Below are 24,280 nucleotides of genomic sequence, written 5' to 3'. Positions count from 1 at the left end.
ATAAGGGACAGGACGTCTGAATTTAGCAAAAGAATGAAAGAGATAGGCGTCATAACCCCCAAGACGCCTCCACAGAACACTATAAACAATAAACAAGAGAGGTCCCACAAGCATACAAAAAACAAAGTTTTGATAGAGAACTTACCAGAAAATGATCAAACCGATGAGAAGTCTTGACAAATCCTCTAAACCCTCAAGAACACTGGACAGCGAATCCAAGAACACTCAAGCGCAAGCACAAGCAGATCTTTGGCAGGACGAAATTTGCTTTCTCTCTCTAAGAAAAATTGCTCTGAAGTAACAAAAGAAAAATGCAAGAGGAACTGAAGCTTTTAAAGGAAAATCTAAGCTCTGAAAAGCCCTCACACGTGGCGCGCCCTCCGATCAAGCAGCCTACCCCACAGGGACAAGGGGCATCCTCCTTGAGGGGCAAATGATGTGGCCTAAAAGAATGCCACCTGACTGTACTATCAAAGCCCAGAAAAAAGGCCCAAAAGCCTGCCTGCGGGCTTTTCTCAACTTCATAGGGCCAAGGCCCAAACGATTCAGAGGCCCACTTGGTCAAACTAAGCCTCCAAAAACTTAGCAGGACACGTGTCCCGATCTTGCATAACACCCAATCATGCAGGACCAGTCCCCGAAACCCTAGCACTATAAATAGTGCAGATCCCTAGGTAAAAGGGATCAATTCATCCCCACCAACAAAAACTTATCTTTGCTCTGCCTCCTCTCTACAAATTACTTATCTCTCTAGCTTATACTTACTTAAGCATCGGAGGGAATATTCCTACGGGAATATTCTTGTTTTGCAGGTTGCCAGAAGTTCGTGCCAGGTCATACTTGATACCTCCGAGGAACGCGTGCCACGTCAGCACCGTAAAAGATCCCACAACAGTTACAATCAAAACAATTACTATTCTGCATCCTAAAGCACATCTCGTACTCCACCGCTTCTAGCTTGAGGCGAGCAGTGATTTTCGATGATTTCACATCTTTGCAAGTAGAGCCCTTCGCAATCTGCGCACGAATTGTTTTGACCGACGAGTTGATGATAAACCCTAAACATGTATGAATCCAAATCTCCTTCCCAATTATTGAAACCCTAAAAAAATTCTCATCCATGAATGAGAATCAAGAACCTAGAAAACTCTAGGAAAAACCCAAATAAATTGGGAACAACCCAAAAATAAATTGGGAACAAATCAATGAAGGAGAAACAAAAACGAGACAAAACATGAAAAGAAAACAATGAAAAGCAAGAAGGGTCGGAAATAGTCTAATTTCCGAAGAAATTAGACTACTTCCGGCCTAAACGGCCAAGAAAATTGAAACCCTAAAAGATGAGAGACAAGAGAGAAAAAGGAGAGGGAGAGAGAGGAGCGGCTAATATCTTGGTAGATATATAGATTTTTTTTTTTTTTGGGTGTACCATCCGGTTCACCCTTAGGGCTAATCCGGATTCGGGGTGAGTTTTGAGTGGATAGGTTACGGTCCCCTCTCAATTGTTTGGTAGATATATAGATATAATTATACAATTAATAATAATTTCCTAGATTCTTAAATGTTATTAGTCTAGTATTATAATATTGAGTGTTGAAGATCAAAAATGGAAGCAAAGCATAAAAACAATGATGACATAATTCTGGCAAAAGAAAAGAAGGTCCAAGATCACATTCGCCAGAACAAAAACCCAGACCCCACCCAACCCAACCCCAACTGTTCCAGGCTACCAAGTTTTTGTCTTTCCTCTCTCCTCACCATTTTCATCTTCTTCTTCATCATCTACCCCTTCCCCCCTCTTTAGGAGAGAGAATCGGCGATCTCACAGTAGTAGAGATAGAATTCTCGAGAGTGATTAGAAATGGCGACTTTAACATGGCGGAAAGCTTACGGTGCCCTTAAAGATCAAACCAAAGTCGGCCTTGCTACAATCAACAGTGATTACAAGGTCTTTCATTCTTTCTTATTTTTCGTCTACTTTTAACCCTAATTCCGATAATTTTGGGTCTGAGTTTTCCTATTTTTGTGCGACTACAGGATTTGGACGTTGCGATTGTTAAGGCGACGAATCATGTTGAGTGTCCGCCTAAAGAGCGGCATCTAAGAAGTGAGTAGAATCTGTATTTTTCAGTTTTTATTTATTTATAATTTTCCTGGTAGATCCGTTTTATTTTCCGGTTTTGGTGGATTGCAAATTTGTTGATGTTTGCCATTTTGTTGCAGAGATATTGCTTGCCACATCTGCAATTAGACCTAGGGCTGATGTTGCTTATTGTCTTCATGCTCTTGCTCGTCGATTAGGCAAGACTCGTAATTGGACGGTACTGTCTCTGAATTTAGTTTAATGTAATTTGATCTAATCTAATAATGATTTCGCTCATTTTTGTATTATTTATTTTGAGTAATTTAATTATTGTCTTACTGGTTCTTGCTGCAAACTTGATTTGATTACTACTCCCTTCGTATTAATTTAACATTGTTTTATGACTTTTCTTTGCGTTGAGTTTGTGAAGGCCCTATTCTGTTGAATTTGTGAAGGCCCTGTTCGGTTCACCTTATCTCACGTAAGAATACAATCATTATCATTATTATTACCCCATTGCCGCTCCCGCAAGAAGCGGGGTAAGGGGGTCCGACGTACGCAACCTTACCTCTGCAATTGACCCAAAAGCGATAACGGGACGACAACGGGAGGACCATCCTCTATTTCATGGAAAGAAAGCGAAGAGGTTTTAAGAGCCATTTTGATTTAGTCCATTACATCCCACAGCCAAAAGAACAATCTATAACTAAGAATACAATCTATAATTTAAATAATTTTTGATAAATTTTAACAAGTTCACATAAGTCGGATAAGAAAGTTCAGACAAAATAAGCGAAAATCAGCTGAATAGAAAGCACCCTAAGTGACTTCTCTTTTTAAGTAATGCTTTCTGTTGGAAGAAAATTTTATTACAGAATATTAAACAAGTGACCTTGGTGATCATTTCGGACGTATCCTCTGCATCATTCTTCATCTTTTTTACAATTTTGCGAGTTTTTGAACAATGGACTTTGCAGGTTTCTTGACCATTGTTGCATCAGTTAATGAAACAGGAAAATTCGACTTCGTCAAATTGATTTAGGTGTTTTGGAGCATATTTTATAGTTCAACATATACTTTTCATTTTTTAGGATCTTAAACTTTGGTTCAGTATTGAAAAAGAGAGGTTCTTAATATTTATTTACTAAAATATGAGTGCACTTATGTTACAAGCATTTCACGTGATGTCAAGTTGAATGCTTGTTATAGAACAGTGTCTTTGTTGGTGAGAATCCATTTTGTTAGGTCGGCTTATGATGAATATATTTGTATTCATGTTCTGCTTTTTGGGGGAAAAACAATTTGTTGGCATGTTTCTGTGTGTATGCTATAGTTTATGATGAATAAACTTATTATGTAGGTTCACTTTATAGTTTTAAATTGTTTTTTGATTGGCTTATGAGTATTATGATATTGTTCTATTTCCCTATTGAACAGGTAGCTCTGAAAACATTAATAGTTGTCCATAGGTTATTGAGGGAAGGTGATCCAACGTTCCGCGAAGAACTTCTTAATTTCTCTCAACGTGGCCGTGTACTGCAGCTCTCCAATTTCAAGGATGACTCGAGCCCAGTTGGTTGTCCAGTCTTTTTCCTTTTTCTTGATTAAACTGTGTTGTATTCGTGTGTCTAGCTTTCTTCTATAGTCCTATGACATCTTATGTAGTTTTATAATTAAAATTGCAGCTTGGGATTGCTCCGGTTGGGTTCGTACTTATGCACTCTTCTTGGAGGAACGGCTTGAGTGTTTCAGAGTTCTTAAATATGATATTGAAGCTGAGCGTCTACCAAAACCTGCCGAGGGGCAGGAGAAGGTGTGAATTCAGTCTGTCACCTTTACCTTTGAAAGTGTATTTCATTTTGTTGTTATTTTACCTAATGGATTTGTTCTTAATTTCTTATTGTTAACTATATAGCTATAGTATATGTTGGATGAGATATACTAGATCTTCTGGATGTATTACATGTTGTTAGCTACAACAATAGGCTGACTGAAATGAGTTTGCCTGGCTGTTCATGCTATAAATTGGTAGGTATGATGAAGCCTTGGAGGTTATATGCAAGTTGTGATATTTTTTTTAACATTTTATCTTTTTTATCACTATGAGGCTTGAGAACGACCAAACATAACCTTGCCTTCAAACGGCTAGAATACGAGATTACGAACGTGTATTACAGAGGTGCCATCTGATGTTTTCTTCAAGTGCTAATTCCTGTGTTACATGAAAGTCTTCAGTTGTATCACTTTTTACTCAAAAGAGTAAATTAAACTTTTGGCAATTCAGTTCGGATTTTTTTTCTGTTCTGTAAATGTGCTTTTAGTACTGCTTCTGCATTTGAGTTCCTAGGTTTTAAGTGGAAGGGAAGGGGAGGGAATGATAGAGAAATGAAAGAGCGGTGTGGGCAGGGTGGGACCGAGGCGTGAGCATGTCCTCCCCCCCTACAAATCTTTCAAATAGGTTTATTAAAAAAGTAAGGAAAATAGATCCCTCTAATTCCCTTTCCCCCAAGTATGTTCAAACAAGTGAAGATGAATCCCTCACTTTTGTTTCCCTGCCTTTCCTTCCAAATTACCAAATCCAAACACACACTAAAAATGTCTTGGTGAAATTTGAAGTGTTGGGTAAGGACAAGGATCACATACCCTTACTGAAGTGTGTTGAGTGTTTGATACAGGCATAAAGAAAAATAAAAAATTTGAATTGCATAGCTTATATCGATAATGCAAATCAGCTCCCCTCTTTGATAGTGGAGCAGATCAGTCCCTTTAACCTTTACCCGTTGTGAAATCGACACCGGGTCTTTTTCAGTTGAATGCCTATTGGAAAAAACCTACAATTTCGTTTAAAAAAAAAAAGATGCTGCTGCTCCAAAAAAAACATTTACTATTTATAGGATATTGCAAGTCAAATATCTGGCATTAGTAAAGTTTTTTGAATGGTAGGAAATGTAATGAAAGAACAGAGGCCAGCGAACTGCAAAAAAGTGAATTCAGTACCAGCTTTTGTTCCCCCCCCCCCCCCCCCCATCCCACACACAAAAAAAAATGGCATGTCTCAATCAGGCGGGGTTTATTTTGTTTAACAAGGAATGAACAATGAGGGGAGTATGATGCTCCATTAGGAATCGGTTAATATAATTATTGGGTTCTCTATACCTGAAACATTTACATTGCGCCACTCAAATACAAATAACTACAAGACAACTCTATGATTACACATTTTGCCAAAATAGCAAAATGGACTTTTAGAGTTTGAGTGAGAAATCATTCTTTTGCACCCAAAGCAATACATAAACTATGAATCTAGGGTGTCGACTGTCAAATATTCGCAAATTATCAAAGCTCAAAATTTAAGTATTAAGGATTTTGTGGTTGGTTATAGATAACCGAGTAGCAAAATGCAACTATGATTACAATAATTGTCAACAACACATCAGCGTTTAGCATTGTACAAAGAAAATATATCATTCTCTTATTTTAGTTGCACTTTGACTGGGCACGTTTGCCAACATACAATTTTGACCATTAATATTTTTTATTGCCTGTTGCTAAAAATAAAAAAATTGATAAGTATTGAAAATATGCATTGAGATGAATCTAACAAGATCCAAAATGACTATGTTTTTCATTATGCATGTATAAACATTGAAGGTCAAAGTTAATCATGTTGATAGTACCAAAAGGCAATATAGTACAACTAAAAAAACCGGAGGAAGTATCAATTTAGAGAATTACTTGTTTAATTCTGCTGTTTGGATCCATGAACAGGGTTACAGTAGAACCAGGGATCTGGGGTCGGAGGAACTTTTGGAACACTTGCCTGCCTTACAGCAGTTGCTTTATCGTCTAATTGGATGCCGGGTATTTGGTGTCTTTTTTTCTTTTTCTCCTGCATTATGCCATTAAATTAAGGATGAATTTAATTTTTTTTTTCTGATGACAGCCAGAAGGTGCTGCTCTTGGAAATTATGTGATACAGTATGCACTTGCACTGGTATGCAAATCCTTTTTTATTTGAATATTTTTTTAATGCTATTTTACGCTTCTTCTGCAGGCTTCTGTTGTATACTTCCACTTATTTTTTGTCTGCTTAGTAGTTATTTGGAATACTTTTAGTAAAGTTTATGATGTTCGAAGAAATTGAATGTTTTTTAGTTGAAACCTAGGTGTAATTTGTGCTTTTCTATGACATTTTGTTGCTATGCCCTTATGCTGTTTAAAAATAGTCACAAAAAACTGATACTCTTATGAGCTTGATTAGAGACATATTACTTGAGTATTCATGAGCTATTCTTGGCTATAGTGGACCCAGAGCATGAGATTCTGGTTGTGATGTTGTAAGTCTACATTCCTGATAGAGGTTTTGTGGAATAGTCTATTAGATTTTGTTTATAGAGGAAGTATACATAGGTTAGAAAAGGAAGGCAACATGTATTCGTGTCCCTGCCATCCCCCCCCCCCCCCCCCCCCCCCCGCGTGATTGTTGTCAATTCAGCTCTTTCTCCCTCCTCCCCTCGTTGGTACTAGCCAGCAGCCTCTTGTTTGTATTCTCTGCTGACATGGCTATTGCCCCATTTCTTTCTTGGTGTATCGGTGTTGGTTTTCTATTTAGCTAATTATATCATGTTGCTACGGTCCGGGTATCCATGAACTATAGATTATCATAGCGGCACTAGCATAATTATGCTGAAGTGTTCTTGTAAGTATTAGCCATTAATACTATATACTTCCTCTGTTTAAAAAAAATTTGTCAAACACTTTGAATAGCACGTTTGCCAAAGTACAACTTTGACCATGAATATCTCTAATGATCTTTTTCTAAAAAATTTTAAAAATTAACATTGTGAACGTATATAATGAAATCAATTCAACAACATTTACTTTATAACATTTGCTTTTAATAAATTAGTAAAAATATATGGTCAAAGTTGGTGTATGAATAGTGGCGAAACTAAAAGTGTTGCAATTGTTTTTAAAACAGAAGAAGTATGTCCTAACTCTTAAAAGTTCGACTTGTATGCTTTGCTTCTTTTATATGATTAGAATAATGAAAATTAATTGTTTAATGGTAAGCTGAAGAAGACGTGTCTTTTTCTTGGCTATTTTTGCATATAAATGTTTGTTGTTTTAGCATTTTATGTGCATAATTTTTTTAGTCAAGTGATGCCAATGATTTGGTTAGTTCTTCTTAGAAAGTGTGTACACAACTAGGTGACCTAGGTCACCCTTCCCTATCAAGATTACCCATGAATGTTACCTTGTATAAAGTCAACTTGGTTGCATCCTCTAACCTTCTTATACAAGACTAGCCTCGGGTCTCTCTCTCTCTCTCTCTCTCTCTACTCTCTCTCTTCCTTGATATTGAATAGTTTTTTATTAGATTATCATATTAGTTATGTTTGTTTGACTCTCTTCATTACCTGTGCATTCAGGATTCTATACTGTCCAAATTATCCTACTCAAAAGTAATTTTTGGTTCTTCCTTGTTACAGGTTCTTAAGGAGAGTTTCAAAATATATTGTGCCATTAACGATGGAATAATTAACCTGGTCGATAAGGTATAGTTGAATTATCACCTAAGTCACATACCAAGGCACTTGGTGTTACTAGTCATACTGAAATTCATGTTTTCGCGTGGCAGTTTTTTGAAATGCCAAGACATGAAGCTGTCAAAGCCCTTGAGATTTATAGAAGAGCTGGCCAGCAGGTGAATGATCATTTGATAAGTTGCAGCTTCCTAATTGCTATAATATTTGTCAAGTGTTCCCTAAAGATCATTATTCTTTTACTTAGGGTTTTCTATATAAATGCCGGAAAAGACAGAATTAAGCTTTTGGGAAAAGAAAGGTGTACATATAAGGGAAAAGAGAGATACTTTCGTTTATGAAATTTACTTATTTGATAGTTTAGTACTTAAGTTGAAAGATTATAACAAAGTTGAATGACTAAAGTCGTCAACATAAATGCACTGATCGGGAATATGCAATTATTTACGGATCCAATGATGTATTGTATAAAAAAGTTACTTGTTTCAATGCAGGCTGCGAGTCTCTCTGAATTTTATGAAGTTTGTAAAGGTTTAGAACTTGCTCGGAACTTCCAGTTTCCTGTTTTGAGAGAGGTAATTATCAACGCAGAGGTTTTATGTAATTCAATTATTTCGATGTTAGAGGTGGTTGTAATCTTTTCTAGCTTTCTTTGCAGCCACCACAATCTTTTCTTGCAACTATGGATGAATATATTAGAGAGGCACCTAAGATGGTTGATATGCCAGCACAGCAGCTGGTGGGTTCGATTTCTAAATCAGGAATTTAAATTTAGGTGTTATCTGAAAAAGAACTATATGAGCCTGCAAGTTAGTTAATGTTTTTTGGTCTTTAAATTTAAATCAGGAATTCCCAGAAAGGCTTCTACTGACATATAAACCTGAGGAAAACTCTCTTTCTGAAGATGAAAAATCAAATGTTGAAGAGCCTCCACCAATGGCTTCAGATGATTTAACATCCAGTGCCGAAGCTGCTCTTGCTACTACTCGTGCTCTTTCACCTGCTACAAATATGGACTCTGGAGATCTGCTGGTGTGTCACTTGCTCTTTGATTGAGATTTAAAATTTTATCGATGAGAAGGCCCCATTTGATTGGTTGAAATTTATTTTAATTCAAAACAAGTTTCTTCTAGAGTTGTCATCTATCTTGATTAAAATCAAGCTTTTCACACTTTCTTTATGGAGTTAAGAGGTGAAGTCATGTTATCATGTTAGGTGGAGAATATACGAATTCTTAGGACTTTGTAAAAACTAAAAGTATTAGGGCAACAGTTGTATTTCTGCTATACTGAAAGCATTTCCCCCCTTTTGTGACAGGAGTGGGGGAAACTGTTATCTGGATTTTCACCCAGTAGTAGGGATGGAGGGGAAACGTTTTTTCTTTGGGTACCTTTTTTCTATATCAGGAAGAAAACCCCATATTCAAAAACATTCTTTTCAAAGAAAAATATACAAGACAGTAAAGCTAAAGTGTATCCATGAACACAACCAAAAAATACAAGGGATTAAATTTGTGATATTCAAAATCTTCTCATGGAGAAAAATGTTGAATCATGTAATTCCCGAGAAGGATTGCTTGATAAGATTTTAAATCTATCTAATTCCAAACTGAGCAGCTCCCAGACCATCAAAATCACCTCGAAGCGGCTAAATGTGCATGACTACTTACAACTGAACCTGTAAAGGACCGCCACTCTAACAGCTCTTCATTGGAGAGCTGGCCTGAGGGGAGGCATTTGTAATGGCGTACTTGGAGGGGCTGAAATTGGACTGAAGGATGAGTGAACTGTGGTTGCATCTTGCCCTAAACATCAGGGGAACTTTTTTAGACTATTTGAAGGAGGGAGAGACTTCTTCACAAGTATCACAACCATGAAAAGCTAATTCTAGACATAAAATGCCTAAGAGGAGAGAAAATTAGAAACTTCCTGAAGGTTTGCTTTGGCAAACAACATTACCAAATTTAAGCAAGAAGGGTTCATATGCAGCTAGGGTTTCTCTCTTTTCATCCTTCTTATAATCAAGCGCAACAGTATATGTTTCTGGAATTTTTTTGAAGTGGAACCAAATGATTGTGATGCGTGGAGGACGCATTTTGAATATCAAGCGCAACAATGTATGTTACTCTTTTGTCCATGATTTTTCCTATCATAATTATTTTTTTCGAACTGCAGGGGTTGAATGATGTTACGCCTAATGCAACAGCCATTGAGGAAGGTAATGCTTTGGCCTTGGCTATAGTGTCATCAGGTAAATTTATGTGTACCTTTTTTTCTTTTTTTACTTTGGTGTATATCCTATACTCCTATGGTGCATTTTTCTGTTTGATCCTTTTTGGAGAAATAAACTAGTTTTAACCCCGTGCATCGCATGGTTTTTCGTTTTGTTTTAAAGTTACTTTTATTTTCTAATTTATCAAATGGCTAAAAGATTATATTATTTACTTCGTGTTCTAATAAGAAAGCAATGAAGATGGTAAACTCCTATTCTTAAGCCCTTCGTTATAGGTATCAAAGTTTGTTATGTGTTATGTTTTAGATAAAGAGATTATGGACTTAGCCCCATCTTAGTTTGATAGCCTTATTAAACTAACTCCTTGCGTGCAGCTAAAATAATGAATTCATGCACTAAAATGTAAGAAAATAAAGTTGCAATCTGCATAGAAAAATACGTAGTACCATATTACAAAATCCATTCACGTAGAATAAGCGACAAATGTCAAACAAACTTTTCATTTCATCCCAAGTACCTGAATTCACCAATCGACACCTCCAAAAAATTGGGTCGAGATCCATATACATATTTAAGATCAAAGCTTCTCTAAGGAAGATAAATGCCAAAAAGATTGATGCCCAAAAGATTTCACATCCAGTTGCATACTGGTAAATAGATTCAACGCAAACAAACATCTGCAATCAACCAAGAGGATCGTCGAACACTTAGTAATCTGTAAATCAACAATAAAAAACTAGCAAGAAATTCTGACAATAAAGATCGAAACAAATGACCCAGATTTGCAATATGGATTTTAGCCATTTCAAGGAAAAAAAAGCATATAATAGTACGCAAAAGGGTAGTATGTTGAAATTGGATAGGAACTTACAATCATAATCAGTTATTTCTTCTGTAATTCTTTCCCCACAACCGAAACACAACAAACTATTATGTCGCTCATTGCAAATTAAATTTTATTCTAAAAAAAGGACATATGGCGGGAATTCACACCTGAAGAATGCCACAAGAACACCACTCAAAATATTATAGTCGCAGTTCTGCATCAATAAATCAATTAAGCAAAGCAAATAGAAATGACGTCAAAAAAATCAAATAATTGCGAATTGAGAAGAAGAGGGTACAAGTCAGTGCCAAGAGCACGGTGAATTGAATCTGGCCGATTGGTTTGATATTTAGAAGCGGTTGAAATAACAAATTAAATGCTAGTTGATGAGAGAGAGGGTGAGAAGAATGGAGGGTACAGTTATTTTAGAACTGTCTTTAATTTTTCCCAGCACATTTAGAAAAAAGGGGGAAAAGTAATCAAGGAGAGGACAACACCTTCAGTATCAAGTATCAAGGAAAATATCGATGGTTTTTCATCCAAGAGAAAAGTAAATTCTGGAAACATGGATAAGGAGAAACGAACCAATAGAAGAGATGCAATTTAATCAAACCAGAATTAATGTATTCAAGTTTTGATAAATTAAACTATGAAATTCAACCATCAATAAAGAAATTCCAGATCAGAATAACAGATAGACCATCAGCTATTAACCAAAAGTTTAAAAACTAAATAAAATCAAACCTGTTTGCTGGAGTACCCAGACGTTTGAATCGACCATTTGGTACTTAAACACTAGGTGATCAATTGTAAAATATTAAAATTATTTAATGGGTTAGTGGTAATGTTGATTCTACAGAACAATTTACAAAAAGGGTATTTCAAATCAGGGTTGAATTGAGTTGGCCACATTGAGGTAGATTGTGGAAGTTGGGTGTTTCGGAGTTTGGACAATGAGGAGGTTTCAGTTGTAAGTATGATCTTTCATTGTCTGATTTATATATCCTTGGGCAAGGGGAAGGAAATCGAAGCGACGTATTAGCAGAGAAGGGAAGATGGAGAGATAAATGATTTTTTGGGAGAAAAACAAGTGGAAAATTAGAAAATGACATAAAAATAAATAAATAAATTAAATTAAATTTGGAATTTCCAGGAAGGGACACATGGCTATTGAACTTGCCTGCTATTAAATAGTAGTATTGATGTCAGTTTTATTTATGCGCAGAAGATGCTGCTTCAACATCAAATTCCGGCACTGTTTCATCCAGTTTTGATCCTAGTGGATGGGAACTTGCTTTGGTCACAGCTCCAAGCACTGACATTTCTACTCATACTGAGAGGCAACTGGTAGGTGGTTTCCTTCTCTGGATTTTCTGGTTTTAAGGTTACAACTTACGATTTGCATAACTTATACTGGAAAACTAGAGCGAGTAGTATCTGATTAAATCTTCCCTAGCAGGAAAGATAAATAACGTTTCTCATTACATCTTGAGAAGCTGTTCATCGCCATTCATTGGCTGATGTGTTATTTGCACTAATTCATTCTCTCTCTCTCTTCTATGAAATCCATTTGCTGGATTTTGTGTATCTTGTTGTAAAGCTGGCAAATTATTTTGGATTTGGGATAATGGCTGAACACAAATATCAATCTTAAAGATTTGACATTTAGTTTGTGAAATTTCTCCTGACTAGTGAATATGGTCAAATGGAAGGTAAATTAATGATTCCTGAACTATTTTTTTGGATCTATAATATAATTTACCACAAGTTAAAGAATATGAGTTGTTGCCTTTTCCAATTTAGGTTTATTTTTTATTTTAATCCTTTAAAGTCACTTAAGGTGATATCAAGATATTCACTAGAATTCTGTTATTAAAAAAAAAAAAAGATGTCCACTAGGATTCTGTTACAAAAAAAATGTTCACTAGGATTGGACCAGTTTGGTCACCCCCCGTCAGTGTCAGCATTTTATAATGTAATGTGGTTCCTGCAGGTAGCCTACTATGGCTGCATGGTTATTAGTCCATAAGACCCATGTTTGCGCAAGCATCTTTTTAAAAATGTTTTTAATTAATGACATCCTAAATTAAAATTGGGGTTAAATGCCTTCCTGTGGTTCTGGTTAGCTATGTTTATACTTTAACATGATTCACCTGACTTGGTTTATCACTAATATGAACTTCATGATGCTATCATTTTCTTCTGTATGGCCTTTTGATTGGCTAAAATTTCACATTTTTTTAGGAATGAAATGGTTGTTTTGTGCATCTTCAAGCAAGCCACCAGTGGCGGACCGATGTGGTGACCAGGGCACGTGTCACCCCCAGAATAAAAAGATCCTTTTTTAAAAAATAACAATTAAAAGGCTCAATTATTCTGGTATAAATAAAATATTCTGTGAGTTGGTACCGTAAACTAACTAGTGGTCTGTGGGTAGCTGTGGGCTTGTTTAAATGCTTTCCGTTAGTCCCAAAGGTCAGGGGTTCGGGTCAAAGTGGCCTCATAGTAGATAAAATTTCAGAACATTTTTTTCCTCTACTACCATATCTTTGCTCATTTGTTCTCTAATAATTGTTCCTCAACTATTGTTTATGAAAAAAATTCCCCGACCATTCCTCTACTAGTATTTATAATAAGTATCTTTCTTCTACCATTTACCTTTGCAAATTTGTACTCGGATACTTTTTCCTCTATTGCGCACCATTTATTTTTTCTTTCTTGAATTAAGGTTCTAATATGCTAATTGAACTAAATACAACAATTTGATTTACACTGTAATTATTTTACTTTGTTTTAATATATCAACTTATGATTGCATTGACCCAAAATTCAAATCAAAGGCACTGATTTTTTCCCCCATCATATTGTGAATACTTTTTTGTCAAATGCTTGGTAATATCATAACATGTAAAGAAATATGAGTGTTTAGTGTATTACTAAATGTCACCGAATTTCTCTTTTTCACTTTAACGTATTGGTTAATTTATTGATGCCCCCCTCATCTAAAATACTGGTTCCGTTTCCGTTTGGTTTGTGGAGCTTAATGCGACGGCCATTTGATACCGTTGGTGATATCTGTTTTTGTAGGGTGGTGGATTGGATTCGCTCACACTGAATAGTTTGTATGATGAAGCGGCTTATAGAGCCAACCAGCAGCCTGTTTATGGGGCACCAGCAGCCCCCAACCCATTTGAAGTACATGATCCCTTTGGAATGTCCCACAACATTGCTCCTCCTACTGCAGTTCAGATGAATTCTATGACTCAGCAATCGGCACCCAATCCTTTTGGTCCTTATCAGGCTCCCTTCCATGCACAGTCGCAGCCACCTGTAGGTCTTGGGGCACCGAATCCTTTCGGTGACATGGGTTTTGGACCATATGCTGTTACTCCTGTTAACCATCCACAGCATGCTGCTAATCCATTCGGGAATACAGGACTGCTGTAACGTTGTTTGGATGCAATTTAGTTTGGCACATATTGTTTTGTAAGCCTGAGACCAGAAAGCGATGTTAATATGTCTTAGATTTTAGGTATAAGGTGTCATTTTGTTTAAGGCATTTCTACACTTGATCGTCCTATAGTGTAAACCTGCTGTGAAAAGAGATTCATTAATATAGGGAATTAAACTAATAAATTTTTAATCTTTCCTATTGAGAAGGAATTTATGAGGATTGTATATTTTGATTATAGGGCTCGTGTGTAAAGAATATAAAAACGTAGGGACTCGCCATGGAGTGTTATGCGAGCTGTGTTTTGTATCATTGATAGTTTGATACTGCTGTGTACTCGAAGTGTGTTCTCACTTTCATCTTTGTTTTGATTTTCGCCCTCTTTTTCCGTTTAGGTTAGGCCTTATTTTTTATTTTTGTTTTGATTAGGTTAGGAGAGGCCTTGTTAGAATGAAATTGGTTGAATTTATTTTCAGTGAAGCAGCATTTCACATTCATCTTTTCTGAGTTTCGCCCCTGTTTTCATTTGGGATACACTACACCCAATTAGTTATCTGTTAGGTTCCGTGTTAACTTGTCAAGTCATTGACTTTATTTACTTTTCTTCTTAAAAGTGTTCCATTTGATCAACTGGATTAATATTCCGTACTCTGTACCACTTTACATTTTGCATGGTATTGTCGGATACTAAACGGGAAATTGTTTTGCGTACACTTGTTTTTGTATGAATAAAATTCTATGCTAAAAGTTGGGGATTAAACGACGTCCTCGTTTTTCTAAAATCGTCGGCATTTTTTGGGTAAAAGTACACATTTATCCTCTATAAGAAACTCACCCTTCCCATCATCATCTTTTCACCCCTTCATACTCCATTAATTCCGACAACCCCTCCACCCCATTGAATTTCCAGCAATCACCATGTAACCCCTCGACCTCTAACTCAAGTAATTAAGCAGCGGAACTACCCTAATTCGATCGGGACATTATTGCCGTAATTCCCTCTTGGGAATTACAAGACCATTATCCTCATAATACTTTCATAAAACTAATATAATTATGTTCTATATTAATATTCAAAAGTGACTTACATAACTTAGTAGAAAATTCTTACTTGAACTTAGTACAAATTAAGCTTAAACTAGGTGAACCCTAATAAGACGAATTCCTTGCCACTATTCGCATCCGTCGCCCCGGCCGACACCTAAAACATAAAACAAAACGGTGAGCCGAAGACTCAGTAACGTACTACTCTAGCAACGTAAAATCATTTCAACTCATTTTAGTTACTAAACAAGGAGAATAGAATATCATAAAACATTTAATAAAATATCATATTAGTTTATTCGTAACTTTTTCTTTATTAACATGCTGGTTGTTGGCAAGTATAAACTGGTGGAACGTCTTCCACAATGGGCCAGTGCCCATAAGAGCATGTGCTCAACTGTGGGTCTGTGCCCCTGGGTACATGCATGACCGAAATTGTAACCTGTGAACTGAACTGCTACTGCCAACAAAACTAGGTCTTTCCCTTTTATTTATAATGTTTTAATTAGTTTTATAATTCTCAACCTTTGTACTTCAGTTGAAGTAAAATAACTCTTGAGATCAGGTGATCAATAAAACATAATTATTTCATGCTTCTCATAAATATTATAAAATATGAAATAGTTTACTTAAAGCATACTTCTTTCCCGCAAATCATAAAACACTATAAACATGATTATAGTAATAGCCGTTACCTCAATTTCGTGATTGACTAGGCTTTTTCTCTAACCTTGATTATCGTCCTTCCTGAGCGGTCGAGATCTTTATGAAAATAAGTATGATCAACTTATTACTTTCTTTGAGTGATAATAATAATAATAATAATAATAATAATAATAATAATAATAATAATAATAATAATAATAATAAAAGGGGCGGTTATGTGCTATTTTATGTGCGATAAGGGCAACTTATTTTCCGGCAAACGCTGTAGCATTTAGCCGGCGACGGGTCCATCGATGGGTCCGACAGGGTTTCTGCGGTGGTTGTGGACAGGTGCGGCGGTTTCCACGGTGGTTTCAGGCAGACTATAGGTGCTTTAAATTGCGTTTTACGGCAGTTTATGCGACAGACTTCGGCGGCAGTTTGCGGCAGTTTCAGTTCGATTTTCAGGCGTGGTTGCGTGGGGGTTCAGGCATAGGGCTTCTAGTTCAGTATTGGGTTAGTTCGTGAAAGTTTCAAGCAGTTTACGAAAGTTTTGGGTCTGTTTAGCGGTTGTTTTGGTTAAGTATTCGTGGGGGTTCAGGTCAGTTTCGAGGAGGTTGCAAACGAGTTTCTTTGGGCAGTTTGTGATCAGTTTCCGGCGACGTGGGTGTTTGTGTTTCCAGCAGTTTGTGATCAGTTTCAAGCGAGTATTTTTTGAGCAATTTGTGATCAGTTTCCGGCGACGTGGTATTGTTTGTGTTTGTTGTGATCATTTTTTGGCAGTGTTTGTGGCGTGGGTGTTTCCGGCAGTGTTTGTGGGTAGTGTCTGCAGGCTACATCGAGCATTGGTTGTGCATTGTGTGTTACTGGTTGCGGTGTCGAGGTGGTGCTTGGCAAACATTTAAGGGAGTGGTGTTGGTGTGTTGTGGGTGCGTGGAGTGTTGTAATAATTGGGTTTTCAAGGCAAAATACTAGAGTAAGAGTAAGAATGTATTTAGGAAATCGTTGCGCCGTGGTAACCAAACCACTGCCTTGAAAACGAGATTCGGTGCAACCGGGGTGCACAATTGTATTCACCGATTCGTTCCCTAAGGTTTACACAACCTTTATCTCACAAAGACACTTTTGGGTGATGAGATGGAGCAACATAAACTTATGCCCAAAAGAAGGAAAGGAGAGGAGAGAAATAGATGACAAGAGTGAACCTTTCTTATGTTGGTTTTCCAAGAATTTATATATATATATATATATATATATATATATATATATATATATATATATATATATATATATATATATATATATATATATATATATATATATATTCCAATCAAGAAGAGAAGGAAGCTCTAAGGTTTTGGGAAGACCAACCACCAAATGAAGTCCAAAGATCTAAAGAGATCAATGACCATAAAGAAAAATAAAATCACTCATAATCATGAGAGATTTAATTATCTCCATAAACATGGAGAATAACCACAAAGAATAATTCATCAAAATCAGAAAAGGGGAGGTTACATATGACTTAGTGGAGGAATCAAAACAACCCAAGGAAGCCAAAGGATTCAAAGGAATCCAATGACCATCATCAATAGACTTAAGAATGATTATGAAGAGTTTAAATAACCTCCTTAATCAAGGGGATCATCAAACAACTTAACTCAACATAATTGGAACAATTAAGCCACTCAAAATATCAACAAAAAGGTTGTTTACAAAAGGAATCACGAGGAACCAAATCCAACGTCCAAAAGACGTCTTTTTGCATCCGCCCGATCCACCGCCCGATCGGGCGACAACTCGCCCATTTTTCCTTTGAACGCGCGCCCGATCGGGCGGCCTCCGCCAAATGACCATCGGGCGGACCTCTTTTTCAAGCTTTAATTCCAACAATCCCCCACTAGAGATAGAAAAAGAAATGATAAAAATAAGATGAATTTTTGGGCATAAGAGGAGTTTAATACATAACATTTGGTGTTACATAAAGTAAATTGAAACCAAATGATTAGTGAAGTGGAATTATGACTCACAAACCCAAGGGTGGATGAACCTTGAAACCCTCAAGTTCTTGATCATAGAGTGGACTAACCTTGAAACTCTAAGATTTAAGCCACGCCCCCACAACACATACCTTACTCCAAAGATCATGTGGACTACGCAAAGTGTACGCGTTTTAAGTCATGCGTTTACCTTAGTTCTCATGGAAGCTCTAGAAAACCGCCCAAGTTTCCATAGAAAATGGCGAGTCTTCACAACCATGTAGGTGAATCTTCAAGTGCTTCACAAAATAGCACTTAGTCAATAGGGTTAAAATATGTTCACTTTTAGTGAACCATCAAGAGCTACCTCGTAGCTATATCAACCCCCACAAGACCATAGATTCATTAAGAACATAAAATAATGTTCAACCTCTCAAATAATTTTAGTTGGTGAATCCACAAGTTGAATGCGTCCATTTCAATATGTTAGATTCATTAAGAGTTTATACAACTCAACCCTCATACAAACGGTGGTTCTCTTTAAAGTGCATCTCTACTAGCACCTTACCATTAAGATTCAAAGACTCAACCTCATTAAAGCATTACAACACATGTCATAGGGATAAACAGGTAATGCTTGTTAATTTACTCAAGTGGGCATAAAGCCTATCCCCCTCGACATTTCAATCTTCAAAGATCATCATAAGTCCCAATTAAATATTCTTACCATAGTACCTTGCATTTCAATTTCCGTTAGAAATATAACCACAAGCAAGGATAATATATGATTACTCAAAAGCACACATGGTTTAGAAGTCATAAAACAATTTGTTCTTGGTTAAACAAATTAAATTTGATGGACACTTTTGTATAACTCTCTTTTACAAAAATTAAAGTATGATCTTCAAGATAAACATAGCATCTATTAGTGAAAGTACTTCATCAATATCAACCTCTATAATTCGCATCGAAAACTTCAAAGTAACATACCTTGAAAACAATGCAAATGAAGACCGCTATACCTTATCCATGGTACTTTGGAAAAATGAAGTAAACACACGTTCACTATAAAATTTGTGAAAATAAAAACAAGTCAATTATTTCACAAAAATTTCACAAATACTTGCTATGTCAAAATACCAACAGTACATATCATTATCATAGTGGAAAACATATTAGCATACACCACCTAAGTAACGTTTTAGGTCCTTTTAAAGGTTGGTGCTAAATAGTACATTCCACACACCCACAAATGAAATGATTTTATATTTCACAAAATTTCTCAAAATTTTTTTAAGAAAATGGCTTACTATGAAAACCAAACATTTGTTTTTCATATATTATCCAAAACCATTTAATTAAATAACACTTTCAACTTTCAAGGGAGAAAACTTGGAATTCAATGAAGGTTTGAAACTCAATGTAAAACTAATTTGTGCACATCACCAACATATAGAGTAAAACAACCAAACATATTATCACCTTGGAAAACTAAGAATTGAAATCCTCCACACAAGGCATTAATCTAAACAACTATGAGATTTCAAATTCTACACAATCAATATGCATCAAGATATTGATAAGGTACATGTACCATTACAAAGGTGATATCCTCAATACAAATAATGAATTCCATAAACACATAATTCTTATCCTCAAACATGGGAACTCACAACTCATGGTTTTACCACTCAGAACAATCACTTTACATACCTATGATAAAAGAGCATGCAATATAGAAATGAAAGTCAAACTGCTCAAAGATCTAAGTGATATAAAACTTGTTCCCAAAATAATAAGAATAACAAAACCTCAATCCCTTAATTTGATAAGGTTCTCCCAAAAATCAAGTACGGCCTTGAAACTCCTAATAACCATCTGGTGAATAGTCAACAAAACCTTTCAAGAAAAACATCTAGATATCCACATTCCTTAGGTAGGTTGCGAAACTCTTAAGTAAGCTTAACTTACTCCTAATAGTTTCCTCTCAAAGGTTAACGACAAAAAGTCTACATTGACAAATCACGGAATTAAGGTCTTACTCATAGGAATTGAAAACACGACACAAATTCAAGGCATACATAAAAACGTCTTTTAGCATAACGGGCAATCCTCATGCTTTGAAAACTCTAACTTCAAGTCTCTTCTAAATTCAACTTGTTCACCAATAACAAAAGAATTAGAAGAAAATAGAACAATCAAGCAAGAGACACTTTAATCCCAACGTGCATAGCCAAACAATTAAATTCATCATGCACAAACATGCTAAAAGAAAATTACTATTAAAATGAGACTACTCAAATAAAATACATACCAAGACTCATCAATAAGAGGACACCCAAAAAATCATGGATTTAAACGCAAAATAAAATGAGTACCCTCAAAAAATATAAGGACCGAGAAAACTAGTCCAACATTGAAATATTAGGCACTTCCCACATAGCGGACTTAAAGTCTCAATTGCATGACGCCTAAATTTTAAAACTTCGGAAACGAGGACTTGGACTTACAATCACTTTCCAAAAATCATCGGGGTATAAAGGTTTCCCAAGAGAAACTCTCAAGATACATGAGCATACAAAATACACCCCCCACATGGAAATAATAAGCCCAAAAGTTAAGATCATAAAATGATCACTCAACAAGGTTAAACTATGAGAAATACCATAATAAAATTATGTACTCACCCACAAAACCATTTAAAGATCAATAAACCCTTAAAACTCAAGTCTCAAAACTTTTGGCCAACTTTAATGAAATGCCAACACCAACACAAAGAGAGAATAAAAAGTCTATTTAGTCTCAACCATAGAAAATTCATTAAACAACACCATGCCAATCATGACAAGATTAATGGTCCAATTCCTAAAAGTGTAGTGACTCGAATAATCAGGTATACATCCAAGGAAAATATTATACTTAAAAACTCACTAAACATATTCCAAGGAAAAGAGTTCAACATAGTTTGCTTCCACAAACTCAAACACTTATGTTCTAGGGGGTCATCACAAGCTTATGATAACTTTCTCCAATGGGTACACAAAAACCTCCAAGGAATTAAATATGCATACTTCCAACAATGCATAAGAAACCATTAACTATGAAGTTACATACCCAATATTCATGGTAATAAACAAGAACTTGGAATCATACAATAAACCAATATTACTATGACAAGTTAGCGCTTGAAATGACAACGTACAAGGCTAATAATCTAATTACCATTAGAATATAACTACTTACTAAATACCCTTAGTAAAGCAAGTACACAAAGTCACAAGCCCAAAATTCCTCTACCAAGGAAAAAATGATAATGCACAAATAATTCACATTAGTCTTTAAAAGACTAAAAACATAACTCTAATAAAACTAAGGTCTCCTCATGAAATTAAACATGCATGAAACCAAAGTAAACTATAGAGTGTTGTAACATGTTCATACACTATAAATAATTCAAATACTCTACTTTCTAGTAATAATTCCAACAAACATCATTTGACAATATAAAAACCAATTTTAATATTGTCATCTTCACAAAATATAATTGGTTGAAATGGCTATTGGAAATGAACATGTTAGAATAATATCTTATTAAAAGAAGTAGTTTAGAATGAACCTCCCTTGATATTAAATCAAGTATGTGTATTGTAAGACATTCCAAAATCTTCAATCAATTCTCCATCACGATATCATGACCACCATTCATCAATCATCTTCTCCAAGACATTACTTTTGACTTTTCTTATCCAGGAAAATCAGGTTCGTTGTGGTAGTTGTAACTGGATATCAAGATCATCAATTGACAATCCGACCATTGAAAATCAAGCCCAAGATGTCCCAGATATTGTGTAAAAATTTCAGGACAATCGGACCACGGATGACCGTCGATCGGGGTCAATCTTTAAGACTGCTCCCAGAAAAACGTGAATGAAAAATATCTTTGGAAACCCTCTAAATTTCCTTTATCTTTCACTCAAACTCACTAATATAAATTTCCTCACAAATCATAAGAAGTATTTAGCCATTGAAATATATCTCGTTTTCAAATTGTTGTAATAATTGGGTTTTCAAGGCAAAATACTAGAGTAAGAGTAAGAATATGTTTAGGAAATCGTTGCGCCGTGGTAACCAAACCACTGCCTTGAAAACGAGATTCGGTGCAACCGGGGTGCACAATTGTATTCACCGATTCGTTCCCTAAGGTTTACACAACCCTCATCACACAAAGGCACTTTTGGGTGATGAGATGGAGCCACATAAACTTATGCCCAAAAGAAGGAAAGGAGAGGAGAGAAATAGATGACAAGAGTGAACCTTTCTTATGTTGGTTTTCGAAGAATGAAAGAACACACACACACACACACACACACACATATATATATATATATATATATATATATATATATATATATATATATAATATTCCAATCAAGAAGAGAAGGAAGCTCTAAGGTTTTGGAAAGACCAACCACCAAATGAAGTCCAAAGATCTAAAGAGATCAATGACCATAAAGAAAAATAAAATCACTCATAATCATGAGAGATTTAATTATCTCCATAAACATGATGAATAACCACAAAGAATAATCCATCAAAATCAGAAAAGGGGAGGTTACATATAACTTAGTGGAGGAATAAAAACAACCCAAGGAAGCCAAAGGATTCAAAGGAATCCAATGACCATCATCAATAGAATTAAGAATGATTATGAAGAGTTTAAATAACCTCCTTAATCAAGGGGATCATCAAACAACTTAACTCAACATAATTGGAACAATTAAGTCACTCAAAATATCAACAAAAAGGTTGTTTATAAAAGGAATCACGAGGAACCAAATCCAACGTCCAAAAGCGTCTTTTTGCATCCGCCCGATCGGGCGCCCACCGCCCCATCGGGCGAATTACTCGCCTATTTTTCCTTTGAACGCGCGCCCGATCGAGCGCCCTCCGCCCGATGACCATCGGGCGGACCTCTTTTTCAAGCTTTAATTCCAACATGGAGTGCTTGGTGTTGGTGTGTTGGTTTGTTGCTTGGTGTAGGTGTCATTTGCAGGTTCTTTTCCTTTGTCTTGTTTCCTGCTTTGTCATATTATTGTTGGCGTTCTGACTTGTTGTTGCGGCTGCGTTTGTGGGTGCAAAGTTGTTGCCTTGTGACCGTTTATTCTGGTTGGGCTACCACCGGCTACTCTAATGCCTACTGGTGTGGTGCATTTTCATTGTCCATTTGTGGGTCTTAGTGGGTGTCAAGACGGCGGTGGAAATGGGCTTACTAAGAGCTCTTTGATCACTCATCTTCGTGATCGTCATTGTAAGGGTGATGCTCAAGTGGTCACGCGACACTCTTTAACCATTGACTTGGCTATTTTTTCTGAGGCTGAGTTGACCTACATTGGGGCTCGTGTTGCTGCTGATATTTTCAGCAGGATAGGTTTTGCTATAATCAGAGGAGTGGGGGCCCAGATTGTATCTCGGCTTCCCACTAATTATTTGTACAATGTTTGACATTGTTAACATTTGATAAGTTAATAATAATAATAATAATAATAATAATAATAATAATAATAATAATAATAATAATAATAATAATAATAATAATAATAATAATAAAATAAACACCTTTTCCTCTTTAATAAGAAATTAAGAATAATTAGCTTTGTAAGTTGGCAAAATATGTGTAAGCCGTAGCAACTAGTTGAAGGTCAACTATGTGATAATAAAACCAAGACAATTAAATAAGAAAACAAGGCCCAATAACTATACAAAGTTACAAACCCATAAAAGGAATTTTTCATATTTACCACCTTTTAAGTTTCATGTTTTTGTATTTACCACCTTATAAAATGTTATTTCATGTTTACAACCTTAATTTTATGAAAAGTTTCGTATTCACCACCTTTTAACGAATTTCATCAGATTTTTCATCCATGTGAACTCCACTTAACCAACTTCTTTAACTTTCCTCATCTTTTAGTAGGTTTTCAATTGAAGAAGTTAGTTAAACAAGGTTCACATGGGCCGAAAATTTGATGAAAACCGCTAAGAGGTGGTGAATTAAAAATATTTCATAAGATTAAGGTGGTAAATATGAAATAACATTTTATAAGGTGGTAAATACAAAAACATGAAACTTAACAGGTGGTAAATATCAAAATATCCCCCATAAAATAAAGAAACTCCAGTAAGGATACTTACTGTTTCTCAAAGCAGAGAAAGGATAGAGGAAGAGAGCAGGGAACGGGTAGACGGATGCTGGTCGGGACCTGCTCAAAGGAAGCGGCCGAATTTATGGACGAAGGTGGGCGGCAAACAGAAAATGACGGTGGTGGATTTCTTGCGATGGTTTCCGGTAGAACGGGGCGGCAATGGCAGTGGTTTTGGTAATTTCCAGAAATTGAGTTTGTTCAAGAGGGCTTTTAATGGTGGTTTAGAAATTAAAGTTAATTTGAATTGTATTGTTTCTGGGATAATTGAGTA

The 24,280-nt window shown here is 35.9% G+C and overlaps 1 protein-coding gene across 4 annotated transcripts; it reads left to right on the top strand.

Annotated features, from left to right (window-relative positions):
- The first annotated feature begins 1,618 nt into the window (after positions 1–1,618).
- On the top strand, positions 1,619–14,519 carry LOC110776510 (putative clathrin assembly protein At2g01600). 4 transcript variants are annotated; one of them, XM_021981068.2, is made up of 15 exons: positions 1,619–1,948; positions 2,038–2,107; positions 2,224–2,321; positions 3,521–3,659; positions 3,769–3,896; positions 5,852–5,944; positions 6,027–6,077; positions 7,576–7,641; positions 7,725–7,790; positions 8,124–8,204; positions 8,288–8,368; positions 8,476–8,661; positions 9,804–9,846; positions 11,913–12,034; positions 13,775–14,519. In XM_021981068.2, exons 1-15 carry the CDS (start codon positions 1,862–1,864, stop codon positions 14,132–14,134), a joined length of 1,671 nt encoding a protein of 556 aa, XP_021836760.1. In that variant the 5' UTR covers positions 1,619–1,861; the 3' UTR covers positions 14,135–14,519. The 4 variants fall into 4 exon arrangements, with proteins under 4 accessions (XP_021836760.1, XP_021836758.1, XP_056696656.1 ...); XM_021981066.2 differs by having other exon boundaries at positions 1,670–1,948; positions 9,804–9,879; XM_056840678.1 differs by having other exon boundaries at positions 1,686–1,948; positions 11,916–12,034.
- The last annotated feature ends 9,761 nt before the right edge of the window (positions 14,520–24,280 follow it).

This window comes from Spinacia oleracea, chromosome 3 (assembly GCF_020520425.1).
Source record: "Spinacia oleracea cultivar Varoflay chromosome 3, BTI_SOV_V1, whole genome shotgun sequence".
Classification (NCBI taxonomy): domain Eukaryota; kingdom Viridiplantae; phylum Streptophyta; class Magnoliopsida; order Caryophyllales; family Amaranthaceae; genus Spinacia; species Spinacia oleracea.
The sequence above is the reverse complement of the archived record's forward strand: the minus strand, read 5'-3'. Positions and strand labels throughout refer to the sequence as shown.